The following is a 19,035-nucleotide window of genomic DNA, read 5'->3' on the forward strand; positions in this document are numbered from 1 at the left end:
TATTTGGTTACAAGCATTCTTCCAAATACCTTTCTCTGTTTTCACCCAAACAAAGAAATGTATACAGATTCGGAACAACTCAAGGGTGAATAAATGATGACCGCATTTTTGTTTTGCGGTGAACAGTCCCTTTAACACATTCGCCGCCAGCCTTTAAAAAAAAAGTTGCCAGCAGACGCCAGTGTTTTTTTTTACATTTTGACCCAACTTTAATGGCTCACAGTAAATTTTCTGAAAAGAATATATGGACAAACAATATAATTAAAAATATAATGAAAGAACAGAGTCTCAGCTTTTAAACAAAAGAAACCGTATTCTTCTATCTTCATGTGTTTGTTTTTTATCACTCCGTATATGAGGGTAGGTTCCTACAAAAATGCATCATTTTGATTAAACAGCTGAGATAATTAACGTTTTTTGTCACAGATTCTGCCCAGATTACACTCAGAACAATCATTAAAAACCGCTTAAACATATATGTTCTAGGTTTCTGGGATTCTGTACATTTTCCCAAAAATGTGTAATAGCGCCACCTGCTGTTCAACAGTACTAACACTGATTGCCGTAATAACTCGTCTTTGGCGGGGAAGTGTTTTTTTTAATTGACGAGATAACTCGTCAATGGCGGTGAAAGAGTTAAGGAGCAGTAAAAGATTGCAGAAATGAAGAACAGCAGGTCTAAAGTATTTCAAATGTTGCTATTAAGAGGAAATCCACAGCCTTGTCTAGACGGCCCACTTTTGCATTTATACAATATCCTAACTGGCATTAAAAGCTCAGAAATCTGTGTTACGGGGCGGCTTTTCGGGTCTAGCGGGCTTTAGCTGATCCTGCTTTTTTCTCATCAGCCCAGCTAATATAGTCTTACATTTTAATGGGATGCTGTGAAGGTAGGGTGGATATTTCACCATCCCCTGATTTAAGAAATGAAGTATTTTGAAAAAGTTGTGAAACATAATTTATTTGCCTATTATTAAAAGCGCTTTATAACTCATTTTTAGAGCTCAATTGGTTTATGTGACTGCATTTATTTGCAGGCATCACAGATTGATGTTTTTACGTGACACAGATAGATTGTTATCTGTGCTGTCTCGAAGGCTTTTCAGACGTCAGTGATCTGATCTTTAATTCATACAACCAAAACAGCTTTTAGCAGCCGTCAGACAGAATGACAAAGTGTTTCTCTAAATTCCTCTTTCGTTTAACACAGTGTAACAAGATTATGTTTTACGGCTTGATCTTAAAAATTAGGATTTTATTTTTAATGCCAAGAGTCATCGCTAAAGTTTCTCAATGGAAAGGTTATGAAAATGTTTCGGGGTTCAATACACATTTAGATATTTATAGCATTTATAGTATTATTTTCGATTGCCACAGTGAATCATTTTCATCTTCTAAAGTGGTAGTTCAACCAAAGATGAAAATTCGATCATCAAATACTGGTATCATTTCAATCCAGTATGATTTACATTCTTCCGCAGAAAACAAAAGAAGCTTGTTTGAGGAGTGTTGGTAACTGAACACGGACGGCGCCCATTGACTTCCAATGTATGGACACAAAATCAATGCACGTCAATGGGTACCACCGTTGTTCTTTTACTAACATTCTTAAAAATATCTTATTTCATGTTCTGCAAAAGAAAGGAAGTCCTACAGGTTTGCTACTGGTAAACTGCAACTGCACCTTTAAAATGATATTACATAAATGAGCTCTTTTCTCTTTGCCCACAGTGGTACATGATCAGCATAGTCCACATCTACAACCGCTGGAGGAATAGTGAGATTCGTTGCTATGTAAACGGACAGCTGGTTTCCTACGGCGACATGGCATGGCACGTCAACACTAATGATGTAAGTGCATTTGCTGACCCTCTACACCTTAATTATTTTCTTTTAGTTCTTTACAAACACCCTCGAGAAGCACAGAATAATCTCAAGTTTGCCGAACATCCAGACAACATTTTTCACAGTAATTTCTAAAAATATTCCAAACAGTGGTTTACATGAGCTCTGTGGATCAAAAAATGATTCATTATATCAGTTGAGGGTACTTTATGTATTAGATATCATACACAGTGTGGGTGTGTTTACTTGTTCCCTCTGAGCAAACCTTTTAAGTACAACATGTGTAGACTACCTAGTGATCAGAACAAGATTTCAGCGTCTAACAGTTCCAGAAGGATTTTTCAAAAAAGTAAACAAGCTCCCCTTTTTGGATCCTTGTCCTTTGTTATTTATTTCACTCGTCTTTTCCACAGAGTTACGATAAATGTTTCCTGGGGTCGTCCGAGACTGCCGACGCTAATCGGGTGTTCTGTGGGCAGCTCGGGGCCGTATACGTGTTCAGTGAGGCCCTGAACCCAGCACAGATCTTTGCCATTCATCAGCTGGGACCTGGATATAAGGTACGAGCCTTGAGATCACCTCTGAAGGAGCCGGTGCTGCCCGGTTGAACTGCCAACATTTCGGCTCAGTGTCGTAATTAAACTCTATGCTGAGAGCATTGAAATGGATTAGTTCTGACACCGACGGTCATTATAACATTCCTGTGCCCAAACCTAGTAAGCGGCTTTGCTGTCTACTTGGAGGTGCACTCTTAAGTAGCACTAACTAAAAGGGAACGTCTTACAGGGAAAGTTCACATCATTTGTTCATCCTTATGTCATTTCGAACCTGTATGACTATCTTTCTTCTGCAGAACACAAAAGAAGATATTTTGTAAAGTGTTGGAAACCAAACAAAATTGGACCTCATTGACTTCCATTGTATGGCGCCAGAAATAGATATGAACGACATGCAGGTGAATAGATGAGTTTTTATTTAAATCGCTGATTTGAAGGGCACTACATAGGCAGCAACTAGTCAAATTAATCAGTATGCACCAACCAAATTAGGGCTCACCAAGCTTAGCCAACAATTGTATAGAAAACACAGGTAAATATGGAAAACGTGTGTATACTTTGTGATCACAATAGCTGTGCATGCAGCATAAGAAGAACAGTTGGACACTGCTAAAGTTCCTCCCTCCGTTACACCGACTCTATATGTTCCCAGCAGATGTTAAAAACAACTGATGTTTCCTCATTATTTTCTAGCTCTCTCTTTCTCTTCCGTTAACCAGACTCTCACCTCTCACACCCGTGTCTCTCTGGTCCACATGCATATAAGTGCTGATTTTACTTGATGAGATAGAGGTGTTTACGGCTAACCTGTGCTTGGCACAGACGAACCCTTTAAACACGACCGACAGCACTGACAGAAAACTGGAAGTGTGTCGAGTGATGTAAATTGCCGTCTTGCCATTCCAATTAACGGTCCTTATTTCTGAGAGGCGCGTTAGGGGGAATATGAACCGCCAACTTAGATTTTTCTCACTTTACTTAAAATCTCCCGCAGAATGTTTATCTCCAGCCGAGCGTGTGGCTGCCTCATTTACTCTAAGCTTACAGGAAGTGTGCGGACAGGGTTTGTTTATTCGGGTCAGATGATCTGACGATTATAAGCAGCTTTTGTTTACTGCAGTCAGATGATGTTGTCGTACATTATAGCTAAATGTGGACGGATGATTATGAACCTGATCTCTCTGTATTCATCTCTGCGTTTATTTTTGTCAGACAGGACGCAGCTTGTGTGGACCATAAAATAAAGCAATTAGCCACGCGGCCATTTGTTAGAGTTGTTAGGGGTGAGAGGCGGGTCACAATAGTCGACTAGGCATTTGTCGAAATGTGGGGTTCACTTTTTCTCTCTTTAGGGTTTTGTTTTATTCATTTTAATGGTGTTTAGATAAAGTGGACTGTAAGACCGTTATGAAACATTTCGAAAGGTTGCAGATTTGTCAGATATGTGTAAAGATATTTTTTTGTTTGTAAAATTCGCACAAATCATAAGTAATTATATTTACTACTGTTAACAAATTCACAATCAATTTTTCCAAAAATTGCTCATCCGATCAGATTTCATAGTCGATGCTTGTAATGGTTTGTTTAGTTTGGTTAACCTCTGGGTTGCCAGATTGGATGAATCCTTTTCATTGGCTTTGTGAGTTAAGCAGGTTTTAGCCGCACTGCACTAAAGTTATCGTCTCCAGTGCTTATTGGAGGGTTTTTAATTATTAATTCTCGTACCCGCGCGGCTAGCAGTTCCCCCGCATCTGATTGAACCTCACTGCAGCTATAGGAGAAAAAGCAAGAGAGTAGATTGTGTGGATTATTCATGGGCCCTTTTTCTCTCTCTGTCTCTGTGTGTGTGCGTTATGATATGTGTGTATAATGTTACATCCTGTTCTTCCTGAAGAGCTCTTGAACAAGTGTCACTTGCAGTGTTTCGTGTTTTTGATATTAAAGTTAGAACAACTAAACTAGCTGGTAAAACTAGCGGAATGATATGCTAAACTTTGTGCATGCTCCAATACTTAAATGGCATATTCTGCAATATAAAATACTGCATTCTCCAAAAATGTTATACTCTGTAATGCATGAATACTGTATACAGCAATCCCTTCAAAAAGTTGTGTACTTTGCACAGTAAACAGTGAATTAACTTATCTGTGGGTCACTCTGTGCCCTTAGTTGTCACTTGTCCTGTGAATGTCTGGATGTGAGTGCGTACGTGTTATTGCTGCAAGTAGCAAGTCCAGATGTCTGGACAGCATGCGACGCCAACAAGCTGCTCTCTGGCTGTTTGTTGCTGTGGTAATTAGCATGTGAGATATGGGGCACTTGGCAGAGTGGCAAAGAGAGGCGCCTGGACCAGTGCCTTCGTGTGTGTTTATAGGTTATATAGATCATTGGAGTGTATGGGAAACGTTCTGCGCCATGCTCTGATTTCAGCGTAGTTAGTTTCTGTTGCCGCGTCTTGTACATCTGTCCTCTCAAGGGAAGGTGCACAAGAGAAAGTGTTGGAATGAAAAAGCGGGTACGGTCTACAGCATCGGGTGACAAGATTGGTAGATGTTTAAAGCAGTGACCCGTTTTTTCGACAGCTGGTTGAGTTTGTCGTCTGCCCCTTTGCCCGCTGCGACAGGGATGATGAATGACATGGGAATGAAAGGGCAAGGTTACAGCAACTCGTACATGAACGAGACTTTAATGGGAACTCTGTAAATGTGTGATTTATAGTTTTCGACTTCATCATGAGCACTTTTAACCATGTTGGGCTACTTGTGTGTTTCTGCAGAGGAGAGGGTTCAAATACACTAGAATGAGTAAATGACGCAAGAATTTTCATTTTCGGGTAAGCTATCCTTTAAAGTAGTAGTTCAATTTCGAAATAAATTTTCATCATAAATTTGTGAAAAGATGTTTTTTTTTTCTTTAGTCGAAAAGAAATAACGTTTTTTGATGACAACATTCCAGAATTATTCTCTTTATAGTGAAAACCAATTAACTCCAAACGGTTCAAAATGACGGTTTCAGTGAAGCTTCAAAAGGCTTTAATGGATACCAGACGATGAATAAAGGTCTTATTTAGCGAAACGATCTGTCATTTCTAAAAATAAAAAATTTGTATACACTTTATAAACACTAATGCTCGCCTTGCTCTGTTCTGCGATACGCGTTCGTGACTTCACGTAATACGTAATTACATTGAAAACTTGCGTGTTTAACTTTTAAACACTGACTCGGTACTTCCGCCTACATCAAGCGTCACCTTTTCAACGTAATTACTTATTTTGTGAAGTCATAAACGCGCATCGCAGAACAGAGCAAGGCGAGCATTTCTGTTTATAAAGCATATACATTTTTATTTAAAAAATGACGGATCGTTTCGCTATTGAATTCCACTATATGGAGATAAATCCTGTAATGTTTTCATCAAAAAACTTTATTTCTTTTCGACTAAAGAAACAAATGCACAAACGTCTTGGATGACATGGGGGTTAGTAAATTATCATGAACATTTATTTTGAAAGTGAACTACTCCTTTATGGATAAGTACATAAAGTAACCTGCAATTTTACATGTCAAACAGAGATGGCGATAGAGAGGGAACAGTTACGGATTGGAGATTGGTGTGTAGTAAAAAATAATTATGTTTATTTGTTAACAATTTAAGTAGCAGTACAGTAGTTATTTCAACATTTTAGTGTGTGTGAGTATTACGGTGTGAAGTACAAGGCAGGGTGTCCGAGTGGAGTCTGCTACTTAAGTTTTGATGCTGTGTTTCAGGTCTAGTGTGCCAGTCAGTGTGTTGCTAAGTGGACACGTTGGCAGAAGGCCTGTGGAAACCGCAGCGAATCACAGTGCCAGCGCAAGGGCTTATTTACATCGCGCTGTTTTTGAAGAAATGCTCAGCGTGTGTGTTCCTGTATGTCTCAATATACTTTTGCGTCTATACTTTCCGATCATAAGTGGTGGCTCTCTAAGTTTGTATGCAATTACACGTTATGGTTTTCTCCTCAGATCATGTAGCGTATAGCATCCTCGCGTGTATATTGCGTGCTTAACGTACGGTATGGTCTTCTAGGGAAGAATGGCTTTCACAAGTACATTAGTGTATTTATTTAGTAAGAAATTGTGGACTAAAACATTAGTGCCGTGCACACAAAGCCTGTTATGGTGTCAAATGCTTCAAAAATGCTCATAATGGAGTCACACATCAATTTGTGTATGATTTTAAGCAAGTCTCTCAGGTTTTTCTCGACTGAGTAAATAAATAGTGGCACAAATTGCTTTACATGCAAGCGATTTCGCAGATACGTGCACGTTTTACACAAACACACACACATGCTCATATCGACACACACTCTCTTTCCGAGCTATAAGTGAAATGGCGCATTTCTGCAGCCAGTGCTTCATTACGCTAATATGTGCCTGTGTGTGCGGCTGCTCCGTGCTACAGTAATTAAAGCCTTTTATATTATCAGTCCTCTGGGATTCGGCCAATCTCTGGTGGTCTCCGCAAGCCTGTTGCCAACAGAGACTAAGACAGAAACAAAACATGAGAGAACTTAATTTGAAGTATTTGATTTATTGTCCCCTGTTTTTTTCCATCGCAGAGCACGTTCAAGTTTAAGTCGGAAAGCGACATCCACCTGGCCGAGCACCATAAGCAGGTGTTGTACGATGGGAAGCTGGCCAGCAGCATCTCCTTCACGTACAACGCTAAGGCCACGGACGCTCAGTTGTGTCTGGAGTCATCGCCCAGGGAAAACCCCTCCATATTCGTGCACTCGCCTCATGCCCTGATGCTGCAGGTCTGTGATGTTTCTTATTATTTTATAGTATTTTTATGTTTTTAGAATATAATGCATTCATGCACAAAATAAAGGTGACCTTTTGATATCAACCATGTGTGATTCGATAATTTGTTTAATTAGTGGTTTAAATCATTTATGACAACTATTATGTTTTATAATATAAATATATTTAAGGCGTTTTAGAGCAATGAATATAGGTTTAAAGAATGTGTGTCTGATAAGGTGTGTGTTTTGTGTGCGTACGCAGGATGTAAAGGCCATAGTCACTCACTCCATCCACAGCGCCATCCACTCCATTGGAGGAATCCAGGTTCTCTTCCCTCTCTTTTCTCAGTTGGACTACAGGCAACCCAATGACAGTCCTGTGGAGACGACCGTCTGGTGAGTGTATGAACCATACTGACGCTCTGATGGAGATCGCTGCACATCCACCAAGCTAAATTTAGAATTTCGGTGATTTGGGTTCTTTAGAAATTCGATTTTTGAACTCATATGACACCATATGGCACTTGTTTCCTAAGGGTGCCATAATCTACACTGGCATTTTAATTGTTTTTCAATTTTTTTCATCTTGTAGTGAAGTGTTATGTGATCATTTTCAGGTCCCTCTCTGTACTTAAAAATTACACCAGCTGTTTTTGCGCTTGTACCTTTGCAGCTCAAGAGTGATTTTATGCTAAAATATGTTTTCCTAATTTAGCAAAGAAAACTGTAAATGTTGATTTTCCAGAAGAGTGTAAATGCGTTCGCTCTGTGTCTTTTTTTATGAAAAAAAGATTTGGATAAAAGTGTCTGCCGATTGAGGAAAATACATTACACATGAATGTGTACAGTTAGACACAGTACAGTGTCTAATGTGTACAGTTTATGCCTCTTAAAGGGACAGTTCATCCAAAAATAAAAAATGATGTCAACATTTACTCACCCTTGAGTTGGTCCATATCTGTATACATTTCTTTGTTCTGATGAACACAGAGAAAAATTTTGGGAAGAATACTTGTAACCAAACAGTTCTTGGCCACCATTGACTTCCATGGTAGGATAAAATACAACGGTTGTCAGACGTGCTCCAAAACTGTTTGCTGTCCTACATTCTTCAAAATATCTTCTTTTGTGTTCAACAGAACAAAATAAATATAAAGTAAATTTTCCTACAATTGTAGTCAGTGGTGGCCAAGAACTGTTTGGTTGTTTGGTTAAGCATGCATCCAAATATCTTTCTCTCTGTTCATCAGAACAAAGAAATGTATACAGATATGGAACATACAGAATTTTCATTTTTGGGTGAACTGTTCTGTTAAACTCTTTAATCTAAATGTACTTGTTTCAATACAGACCAAAACCTCAAAAGAGGCTTTGAAAGAGATGTGTGTCCAAAAAAGACTGTCATGTTGAAATTGAAATAGTGACAATTTGAAGAGATGCTTATGTGAATGAGAGAACTCTCTAGAACAGTCCTTCAGAGAGATGGAGAGATGCTGTGGCCGTAACCTACTTTCTCAGGTCACTGTGTAGTTCTGCTCCATGAGCTTGCAGGCAAAGCGAGTAGATTAGAGATCAGCAGTGAGCTGGCAGGCATCATCAGCGGAGCAGAGGTCTGTGGTCCATCGATCAGTGCTAATGTTCCCCACTAGGGTATACTGTCAGCGGGGAGATGGGTGCGGTCACTGGCCCATCCGTCGGCTCAAGGCAACTCAGATAGAGAGCGAGAGACACTTCAGATTGTATCTTTAATCTCACTTTTTGTGCAACATAATTTAAGAGACTAAAACACATTCATGCTCGCTGGCGGTAATGAAATTGCTGTTGGGGAGAGGATCCATCATTTTGTTTTCACTTGATGGCTTTCCATTGGGTTTCCTGTGGGAATATCTTTACTCTAAAGTGTCCATAAACATTGCATTACTGTTTGAAATGTAATGAATGCTGCCGCTAAGGGGTTACAGACACATTGAGCCTTGATGCTCATATAGGAGATACAGATTTGAATCTGGCTAGCATTGTTGTGTAGTCTGACTCCCCCATTCAGACAATTCACAAAGTTTGTGTTTACTTTTACATTATATATATTTTTTGCAGTGCCACTCTTCTTGCGTTCCTTGTGGAGTTATTAAAGAGTTCAGTAGCCATGCAGGAACAGATGTTGGGAGGGAAAGGATTTCTGGTCATTGGGTATCTGCTGGAGAAGGTAGGACAGTGTTTCAAAATGATTCAAATATTTTTCTCTCTGTGTTTCTTGTCTTTATGCCATTTTTATGGCGGGCAGCTATGATGGTAAATTGGGAATGGTTCAAACTCACATTTTGCATTTTGCAAATTTCGAGACATTGATTGTCAGTATTCTGTATTTTATTTTCACCGATGGCCTTTTGTGATTTTTACTCTCTCCACTTCCCCACTCTTTCTTTCTGTCCCGTCAGTCTTCTCGGGTGCACATCACCAGGGCGGTTCTGGAGCTGTTTCTGTCTTTTGCCAAGTATCTAGATGGATTGACTCATGGAGCTCCTTTACTCAAACAGCTCTGTGATCACATTCTGTTTAACGCTGCCATCTGGATCCACACGCCGGCTAAGGTGAGCTCGTCCTACAGGCTAAAGACTGAATCACATTCTGCCTGTTTGAAGTTTTGAAAGATATAAATAACCAGTTCTGTTTTTTATAAGCAATAAATGAATGTATTACAAGTATTTACATGATATATTGGTTAGTTAATTGATGTTTAAATCAATTGTCTTATGTTTTATTAATATTAAAGCTAAAAAAGTACAATGACATCCTATTTTGTTTTGAATAATAATTGTAAATGTTTAAATTATTATTATATATATTTTTTTAATTAAAAAACAATGTTTTATCATACTTTCATTTTAATATTTAAGAATTATAGTAGGATGTTTTTTTTACAAGTTCAGTGATACTACTTTATTCTTTGAGGTGTACTATTTTCTTAAACGCAATGGTACACGATTGCAGACAAATAGCATTATGCATGTAAAATTGTATAGTTTATGATAGCAAAAAGTAATTTACATATTTTTATCCTGAGGTTTATGGGCTGTGATGTGTTTGTGGATGTGTGTCCGCGTGTGAAAGCTCTGTAGCCAAAGGCACTTGATGTGCTAATTTGGAAAAAGTGTCATTCCTCTACAAAAGCACAGAGGCTCGATGATTGGATAATGACCTGAGAAACATGACCACAGGGACAAACGTACATACGCTTTCCCCAGCCGCCTGTGCGGAGGATCTAGTTGCCCATAGCGACTGCAGCCTTTTATGATAGAGGGAATGAAGAAATATTCAGTGGAACAAAAAAAATCAAGGAAACAACATGTTTTGGAAAGATTTATTTTGTAAGGATAGAGATAAATACAGTGTGTTTCAGTTTGGGACACTTTTCAATCTATTTCTTCCTTGATCTAAAGTTTTCAGTTTGCTTTATTTACGTAAACACAAAAGTGAAGTTGTAAAATTTTGCAACACTAGCGGCAAACAGAATTGCAGTTTGTTTTCTCAAGCGGTCTAACTCGGTCAGATATAACAACATTGTGTCAAGTTCCAATGGTTTCTGTACTACGTGTAATTTTGTTAGCAATCAGACTCATGTTGTTAGCCTGTTGAGCTTTTGATGTGAAAGCGCCACACATTTTTGGTTAAAAAATGAAAAAAATCAAAGTTTGAATCAAGAGGAATTTGTCTTTTAATGCATTCTGAATAACACGTCCCCTTCATGTGTTCTATACATCAGGTGCAGCTGTCTCTCTACACCTACCTGTCGGCTGAATTCATAGGGACCGCCACAATCTACAGCACCATCCGCAGGGTGGGCACCGTCCTGCAGCTCATGCACACTCTAAAGTATTACTACTGGGCCAACAACCCTCTGGAGAGCAGTTGCATTACCCCTAAAGGCCTGGGTGAGTGTACTGCACCTGCTCTATAATGGATTATTTATTTTCCTTAAAACACAATGATGTGGCAAAATCACAGAGAATCAGACGGTATTGGGAATACCCGAAGCAACATCAAAACATAATAATAATTAAGCTACTGATGCTCTTGGTCCCAGCTGGTTAAGACAATAATTATCTTTACTGTAGATGAGATGTGATTGTTGTACCACCTACAGTACTAAGGACACGCTGTTACCTAGCTCAAGTCTAAGCAACAAAGATTGAGGGTTGTTATTATTGAGTGACATTTGGATGAAAGAAAGCAGGATTTGTTCTCTGATTCAGGATCAGTGCAGTGGCCGTTGTGTTGTGGCGGAGAGAAATGTGCGTTCGTCTGAAAGCAGGCAGCCAGCACTACTCTGCATGAATAAACCTTGAAGCACTGCCCACTCATTTTTGGTCTTTGTCTATTTTCGTGAGCTCTGTTTCTCAGACTTTTGTTGTGTCTTGGCTGTATGAAAGAATGGGGGATAACATTATCTGAAACACAGAGCGTGTGAAAGCTACATTGAGCCCCCCGCTGTATATCACTCTTATTTATATTACATTCTAAATCTGTTTTCTCACAAGATTAGTTTCCCCCTTGCCGCAGTTTTTCATTTCTCTGTGCTTTTATCATTTAATTCTTCTGCCTTCAGTTTTTCTTTATCAGTACTTTCCCCTTCCTTTTAGCTGATTTCCCAAATGGCCCATATAAAACATCTGTCTATCTGTTTGTTTGTTTGTTGGTTTGTCTCGTTCAATTCTGGACTGTCGTCCCCGAAAGGGCTAGGAGTTGGATAAAAGCTGTGGTGACATCATATGACAACTCATTATTTAGTGCTCATTGTGACATCGTGAAGGGGTTTATGATTAAATCATAATGCTCATTTTGACATCATTATAGGGTCGTTTTTGCATAATAAAGCTCATTATGACATCATAATGACCCTCAGTATGAAATCATAATGAAATTAGAGAAACTTGCAGTCAAACCGTTTACTAGTGAGCAGCAGTTTAGCGACATACACCAATTAAATTCACTCTGTGCTTCTCAGTGTGGATGGGCCATTAGGGAAATGGCCTAATCAGGAAATTACAATTTGACATTTACTTTGTTTACATGTGACACTAAGTAAACAATATAGTTTTACACGGTTGGCTTTGTGTACCAACAAAGAACAAATACACAATAATTGAATAAGAGCTCATACACAATACGCTCCCCTGGAGCTATTTCAGTCTAGATTACGGCTTTAAAAATCGGTATATGTGTAAAACAAAGAGGAGAACATAGAGTTTACCGAATTCTTTCTCTGGAGGCCTTTAGGTTGCATATGGAGGCAAAATTAGTTATAAGGAAATGTTGTTTATAAATATTGTTTTTAGTTATAACAAGAAATACACACTCACTATTACTGACTGTACATCTGTAGGTGTATTAGGTCATCTCAAGTAAACATTTCCACAACACCACTGAATTAGAAACAATGTACTGTATCGTGTCTAAGAATCATTTCTTGCAGATTTGTGATTTATTCTGAAACATCGTTTCTACAGTCCTCGGATCAGTTTCAAGTCTCAGATTGGATTTCGTTCTTTCTTTGTCCTGTGTACAGACGCCACTGTGATAGTGAATCTGCTTATCTCTGTGAGATGCAGCACCCATGTCACCATGGCAACCGTGTTGCCTTTCCCATGATGCTGCATGGGTCTGATACATCGTGGAGCGCTGTATTCATTTAAAAAGAAAAGTTGTGCTCGGAGTGTGCGGTTAAATTGAATTGTATATGTTTTATATAACATATATGTTATTTAAATAAGTATATATAGCTTTGATTTCATATAAGTGGACAGAACTTGGTTGACATAAACAGTCTTATTCTAATTATAATAAACGTTTCTGTACCTTTAAGCACATGCAGTGTTACATGAAACAGCAAAGTGGCCGTGCTTTGACCTTTGGGATAAAGTAGGGTGGTCAACCGTCACCTCAGAATTGGAAACACACATACACACATGCATTGACCTTAGGCACATCCAATCCCCCAGATCTCCAACAGAGCCGACAATAAACACACTGCTCATCAGTTCTCTCATTGCAACAGATCAACACACTTGAGAAAGGTCAAGTGATGTACCAGGGCTACTAATGGACATTGACCACACCCTTGGCGTACAAATGCTCAGAGTGGCAGAGCGGTTGTGTGTGTTACTAACAACACACAGTCACAACAGAGCTCACAGTACAACTGCAGTATAAGAGATTCAACAACTTAGTATAAAAGTATTTGCTTGATTTTTTTCTACTGTACTTAAACTAGTTTTGGCTCATTAAATATGACATTTCAAAGCTTGTTTGAAGACAGCTTCCTCACGAAGAACCTCCACAAAACCCCGCCGTCTTAGGTTTAGACATCCAGCACATATTTTGGTGGCTCTGGCATCGCGACGCAGCCTGCTTTGGTTAAAAAAGCGTTCAGATGTGAGGAAGACTCTGATATTCATCACGTCACACACACGCTGAGCTTTCCGTTACATTTTCTGATTTTCATATAGACAGATGTGAATTTTTCATGCCAGCTTTGTAGCGTCTGTGTGCCGTGCATTCAATAAAATATGAGGTGGGCTTGTGTATTTTGGAAAGATAGTGAGGGATTTTTCGTAAAGAGAAATAGGTAGCTGTGGGGTTCGGAAACGGGGTTGGTGTGCCGTTTAGAGGTTTGTATTCCCTGAGTCTTAAATGTTGTTTTTGTTTTTCTTCTATTGTGTGTCGCAATACTGAGTATTGTTCAGCGCCATTACAGGAATCCCTTTTGAACGCCGGCTTTTCCCTTGTGTCAGAGAAATGAACAAAATAAATTTTCCCAATTTAGTTTGTTTATTAATGAGTTAGAAAAAGCTATGCTATCTTTGTTACAGATATAAGGTTTGTACGTGCTTCAATGAGAATGTTACATCCTTGATAACAAAAACACCCTGAAAATGCTTAAAAGCTAAGGCGTTGAGAGATTCATTGGTGACGATTGATAGCAGGTATAAAGCCGTATGTGTGCGTTTGTTAAGAGTGTAGTTGTGTGTAACTCATGTAATCACTGTTTGCTTACAGATGGTCCACGGCCCTCTCAGAAGGAGATCATATCCCTGCGGGCGTTCATGCTTCTCTTCCTTAAACAGCTCATTCTGAAGGTGAGACAAAATATTTTAAATGTGTTTTCTTTTTCACTTATTATGAAATATTCTGTGTTAAAAAAACAGGGAACCACACGCTGACATTTTCAGTACCACAGAAAATAAATTACAATCCGCTTTCTGTTAAAAAATGGCTAAATACAATATCTGTAAAAGCACATGAATTCTTCCTCAAAAATATGTAATATTTGAGTTGTATAGTTGAATAAATGTAACTGTGATGTTGAAGTGATGTGGCTGGACTTGAAAAACTGTGTTGTTTAGTAATGTTTAATATCTAAGCCCATGTACAGTCATGTTCAACTCAAATGGGCGTATTGTAAGCAAAACATTTTTTTTGAGGCATAGAAATGATTTTCTTTAATAATTAATGTCATGACGTTTCAAAAGAACTGTCAATATTAAATTATTTAGAGTAATACATGGACGTATTAAATTCACATTAAGTGGTACTGAAATACTAGTGGTACTTGTTAACATGCATTTCATCTCGCTTTTGTTTATCTTTGTTGTCCGCCTAAGCATTTGGTTTCTCACAGTCGATTTATTTGGCATGTCATCGCCATGAATCGGGCATCCTGAATTAAATTTGTTAGCTTCCCAGAAGTGGCAGCCAGGAGACGCATCTGCTTTGTTAAAATAACACAATTTATGCTAATTTTCCCTGGAATTCGATCCAGTTTGTAGGGCAGTCAAGCAGAAATTCATTTGATTATTTGCTTTTGCTTTGTTTGAAGCAATACAAACAGCTTGATGGGGCTCAACGCACACAGAATTGCATTATGGGTCCTCACTCACCACGGAGAAATGTGTGTCTCTTACATGGACTTTGTGTTCTGGCTTTAGGCTGTTGTCGTGTTTTAAGAAGCTCGATGCGGTTGCCAAGCAGCACATTCTTTCATTTAACCGCTGCCTTTTTTGTTTCGGTATTATTATTTCCCTCTTTCCACATTGTCTCGCTTTCCATGCAGTTATTAGCATTACAGTATGAGAGAGCTTAGAGCGAGTGGCCCGATTCATCACAAGAGTTCATATTTCACAAAACAATGCGGTCAGGCATACTTATAGTAATGTTATGTAAAGCAGCTACCGCAGAATTCCTTCATGCATTTTCTCCACATGCATATGCTTTGAATATGTAATCTGTAACATCCAACATCCAACCAGATGAACCCGAAGTATCAAAATGCATGTTTTGATAAGGGCACCTATTAATGCAATGTTAAATAAAAAATGCGCATACATTTGGGCATACAAGCAATAGAAGTGCAGAATTGTTAATCATGTGAAACATGCATCTTTTTCTAATACTGTATTCTGTATCACAGGGTTTGATATAAGATCATTAATTTTAGGAAAATCTGTGGGATTATGTGAAATGTATTTTAACATGATAAACAGTCCGGAGAGCAATGCACTTTGTAGACTAGAATATTTAATAATGTGGTGTGTCGATTTTTGTGAGTGACTGAAAGATCCGATTCAGATTCAAGTTATTTGTGTTGTTTTTCAGGACCGTGGAGTGAAAGAAGACGAGTTGCAGAGCATTTTAAACTACCTGTTAACCATGCACGAGGTAAACTTGACTAATGAACGGACCCGGGTCTCATTTTCTTCACCCTTTATTGAACAAGCATCATCTGTTATCTTTATAAAAACAGGATGATTTTATCCATATCTTTTTATCAGACTGGATCATTCACCTCGGGTGTCTAAAGAGCAGACGTCTTAGTGTCCATCAGGACGGTTCTAACATTATCCTGAGAGCAGCATTAGCGTTTTATTGTGTCCTGTGATATTGCAGCAATGCACCATTTCTGTACTTCATTAAGAACACTAGATGAGCCTTGAAAATCACTGGTTGAATGCAGTACCTATAGGATTGTTACACTTTAACTATCATTCTGATCTGGCTTTGTCTTCTATTCCTGAAGGATGAGAACATCCATGATGTCCTTCAGCTCTTGGTTGCGCTCATGTCTGAGCACCCAGCCTCCATGATCCCCGCCTTCGACCAGAGGAACGGAATACGGTGAGCCCTTGGGGACAAAACTGCGTGACTCTTGTGTGGTCCGGTTACATAAGTGAAAGAAATTTGGAGTGTCACGGCTGCATCAGTCTCACTTTCCTGCTGCTGCACGACCCAGTGCAAGACCTGAGCTCTTAGTTGAACGGCTCTCGCTTTGAATTCAAAGCCCCTGGGCGTATCATTAATGCAGAATGATATTTCCCATTCAGATTAAGCATTTTATTTCAGCCTGGTTATCACATTTTTATTATCATCTGTGCTTTGGATTCCGGGATGAGTTCAATTCAGAAATGATTCCTTTAACATTTTATTTCACTTCTTTATTTGGAATCGAGGTAGTGAACGTAGAATAACAAACTAAATTCAATACAAAAGCATATAACTGCTGTAATACTATGCACCTTGAACGTACCATGAAGTTGTTTGTATAGACGTAAACAAATGTTACTTCGCATGCGCGTGTTCGTGGACTGCCCTTAACTTCTAGTTCACATTCTTAAATAATAGAGTGCCTGTAGATTATTTCTGATAACAAGCAAAAGAAACAGAGAAGAACGTTACTTGGCTTAACTTGCCTCTCCAATATTTTGAATTTAAACTGCGATGCCAAGCTCAACCGCTAGATGTTACGTACGGTTTCTTTAAATGCGACCAAACTATAGGACCCGTTCAACAAATTGTTTGTTAAATAAAATAACATACAACATTCACCAAATCGTTTATTTATACAATTATTATACAATAAATAATCATCTAAATTAAGTAAAATAAAAAGTTGTATTATTTGACACTAGCCAGACCGATAAACAAACACAGATCGGAAGTTAACTCCAGTCCAAAGTACACAAATATATGGTGTATTTAAAGATTTAGTTTGTTGATAATAGTGTTTAAAATGTCTCGCACTGAATTTTAAATTTGTATTTAGTTTTAACCGTTTTATTATGTTTAGTAAATTAACTTTACTTCCCAGAATGCTCCAAGACCATCAACATGTTTTAAATGCAATTTTTTTTTAAGTATATGATTGACAGTTTCTAAATCGCAGTTTAATAATTTAATAATCCTGTCTTTCCAGTTCAAATTCACACTCATCGGTTCAAAAGAAATTCCTGAAGACATTTTAGCCCATCTGTGGCCTAAAGAGATCATAAACGGTCTTAACTATTGTGTTGTTTGGTTATAGAGTCATCTACAAACTGCTGGCCTCCAAAAGCGAGAGTATACGAGTCCAAGCGCTTAAAGTTCTCGGCTACTTCCTGAAACATCTGGGACACAAGTAAGTGTGTTAATTCTTTAATTGTCTATTTTGATTTGTGTATGAGCATGCAAAACTACATTTAGTACGTGTTTATAATTATAGTGTCCTGCAGGCTTGGTCTTGGTTGTTCTTGGTTATGCAGTTTTAAAATGCAATCTTTGTTATATAAATCTAAAAATATAACATCATGTTATAAAACATTTAATAATGATATTTTATGTATTGTATGAATATAATTGTATTATATATATTTATATATATATATATATATATTATATTATATTATATTATTATAAAATAAAAATAAATGTATAGTATAATTTTTTTTTAATATTATATGAGCATAACAGGGGGGCACGGTGGCTTAGTGGTTAGCACGTTCGCCTCACACCTCCAGGGTTGGGGGTTCGATTGCCGCTTCCGACTTGTGTGTGTGGAGTTTGCATGTTCTCCCCGTGCCTCGGGGGTTTCCTCCGGGTACTCCGTTTCCTCCCCTGGTCCAAAGACATGCATGGTAGGTTGATTGGCATCTCTGGAAAAAATTGTCCGTAGGGTGTGAGGGTGTGAGTGCGTGAGTGAATGAGTGAGTGTGTGTGCCCTGCGATGGGTTGGCACTCCATCCAGGGTGTATCCTGCCTTGATGCCCGATGACTCCTGAGATAGGCGCAGGCTCCCCGTGACCCGAGGTAGTTCGGATAAGCGGTAGAAAATGGAATGGAATGGAATGAGCATAACATAAAAAAAACAAAAAATCAAGATGACATCATAAGTTATCATATTAGTTTTATGTTTTGACAACATAATGAACATAAGGGTAAATTTGGTAATAATGTTATTATGGTAACCATAAAAATGTTCCTGGCATAATTTCCTTTTGTGTCTTATAGTAATAAAATGTAAGTTAGAGCAGAGAATGTCTCTTAAAGTCTGGTATATCTTATAATAGATATTTAGATTATAGGTATTTAGATAATGCAGTTTTATTAGTACAGAGTTCAAAAGGTATAATGTAACGGGAATTACCCGACTAACTATCGTTTCAGAAGCAAAGAGCAGAATGAGAGAAAATAGGAATTTTCTCAGCTGACAGCCTGACTTTAACTCACAGGTTACTGGCGGAATGATCAGTCTGACAGAGCTTGTGTCCAGCAGGGCAGAGCTTTAGTCAAAGCCAATTGCGAGAAGGTTATTCATAATTATTCTGAAAAACAAAGGTCTAACATTTCCCTGTTTGAAATATAACCAGAAAGTGAATCCACATTTTTCCATCATTTTATGGGTCCTGCTACAATTCTCTTACATAAGTTTGTTATCATAAATAGTGAATATATTTTGCTTCGTTGGACACTCCCATTTCCATTTGCTTTCTGTATGTTACTCCTTTGCATATGAATGTGTCGTGCACATCTGATTGGTGGATTAA

The 19,035-nt window shown here is 38.3% G+C and overlaps 1 protein-coding gene across 17 annotated transcripts in view; it reads left to right on the plus strand.

Annotated features, from left to right (window-relative positions):
- nbeaa (neurobeachin a) overlaps nucleotides 1-19,035 on the plus strand; it is a 96,889-nt gene that overhangs the window by 47,393 nt on the left and 30,461 nt on the right. For all 17 annotated transcript variants that reach the window (XM_056736142.1, XM_056736128.1, XM_056736129.1 and 14 more), the window contains exons 7-17: nucleotides 1,732-1,851; nucleotides 2,259-2,405; nucleotides 7,001-7,198; nucleotides 7,449-7,582; nucleotides 9,281-9,389; nucleotides 9,622-9,774; nucleotides 10,947-11,115; nucleotides 14,240-14,319; nucleotides 15,836-15,898; nucleotides 16,257-16,354; nucleotides 17,538-17,630. In XM_056736142.1, the coding sequence (XP_056592120.1) occupies nucleotides 1,732-1,851; nucleotides 2,259-2,405; nucleotides 7,001-7,198; nucleotides 7,449-7,582; nucleotides 9,281-9,389; nucleotides 9,622-9,774; nucleotides 10,947-11,115; nucleotides 14,240-14,319; nucleotides 15,836-15,898; nucleotides 16,257-16,354; nucleotides 17,538-17,630 (1,364 nt within the window). The remainder of the gene's footprint in view (nucleotides 1-1,731; nucleotides 1,852-2,258; nucleotides 2,406-7,000; nucleotides 7,199-7,448; nucleotides 7,583-9,280; nucleotides 9,390-9,621; nucleotides 9,775-10,946; nucleotides 11,116-14,239; nucleotides 14,320-15,835; nucleotides 15,899-16,256; nucleotides 16,355-17,537; nucleotides 17,631-19,035) is intronic.

This window comes from Triplophysa dalaica, chromosome 22 (assembly GCF_015846415.1).
Source record: "Triplophysa dalaica isolate WHDGS20190420 chromosome 22, ASM1584641v1, whole genome shotgun sequence".
In the NCBI taxonomy this organism is placed as follows: Eukaryota; Metazoa; Chordata; class Actinopteri; order Cypriniformes; family Nemacheilidae; genus Triplophysa; species Triplophysa dalaica.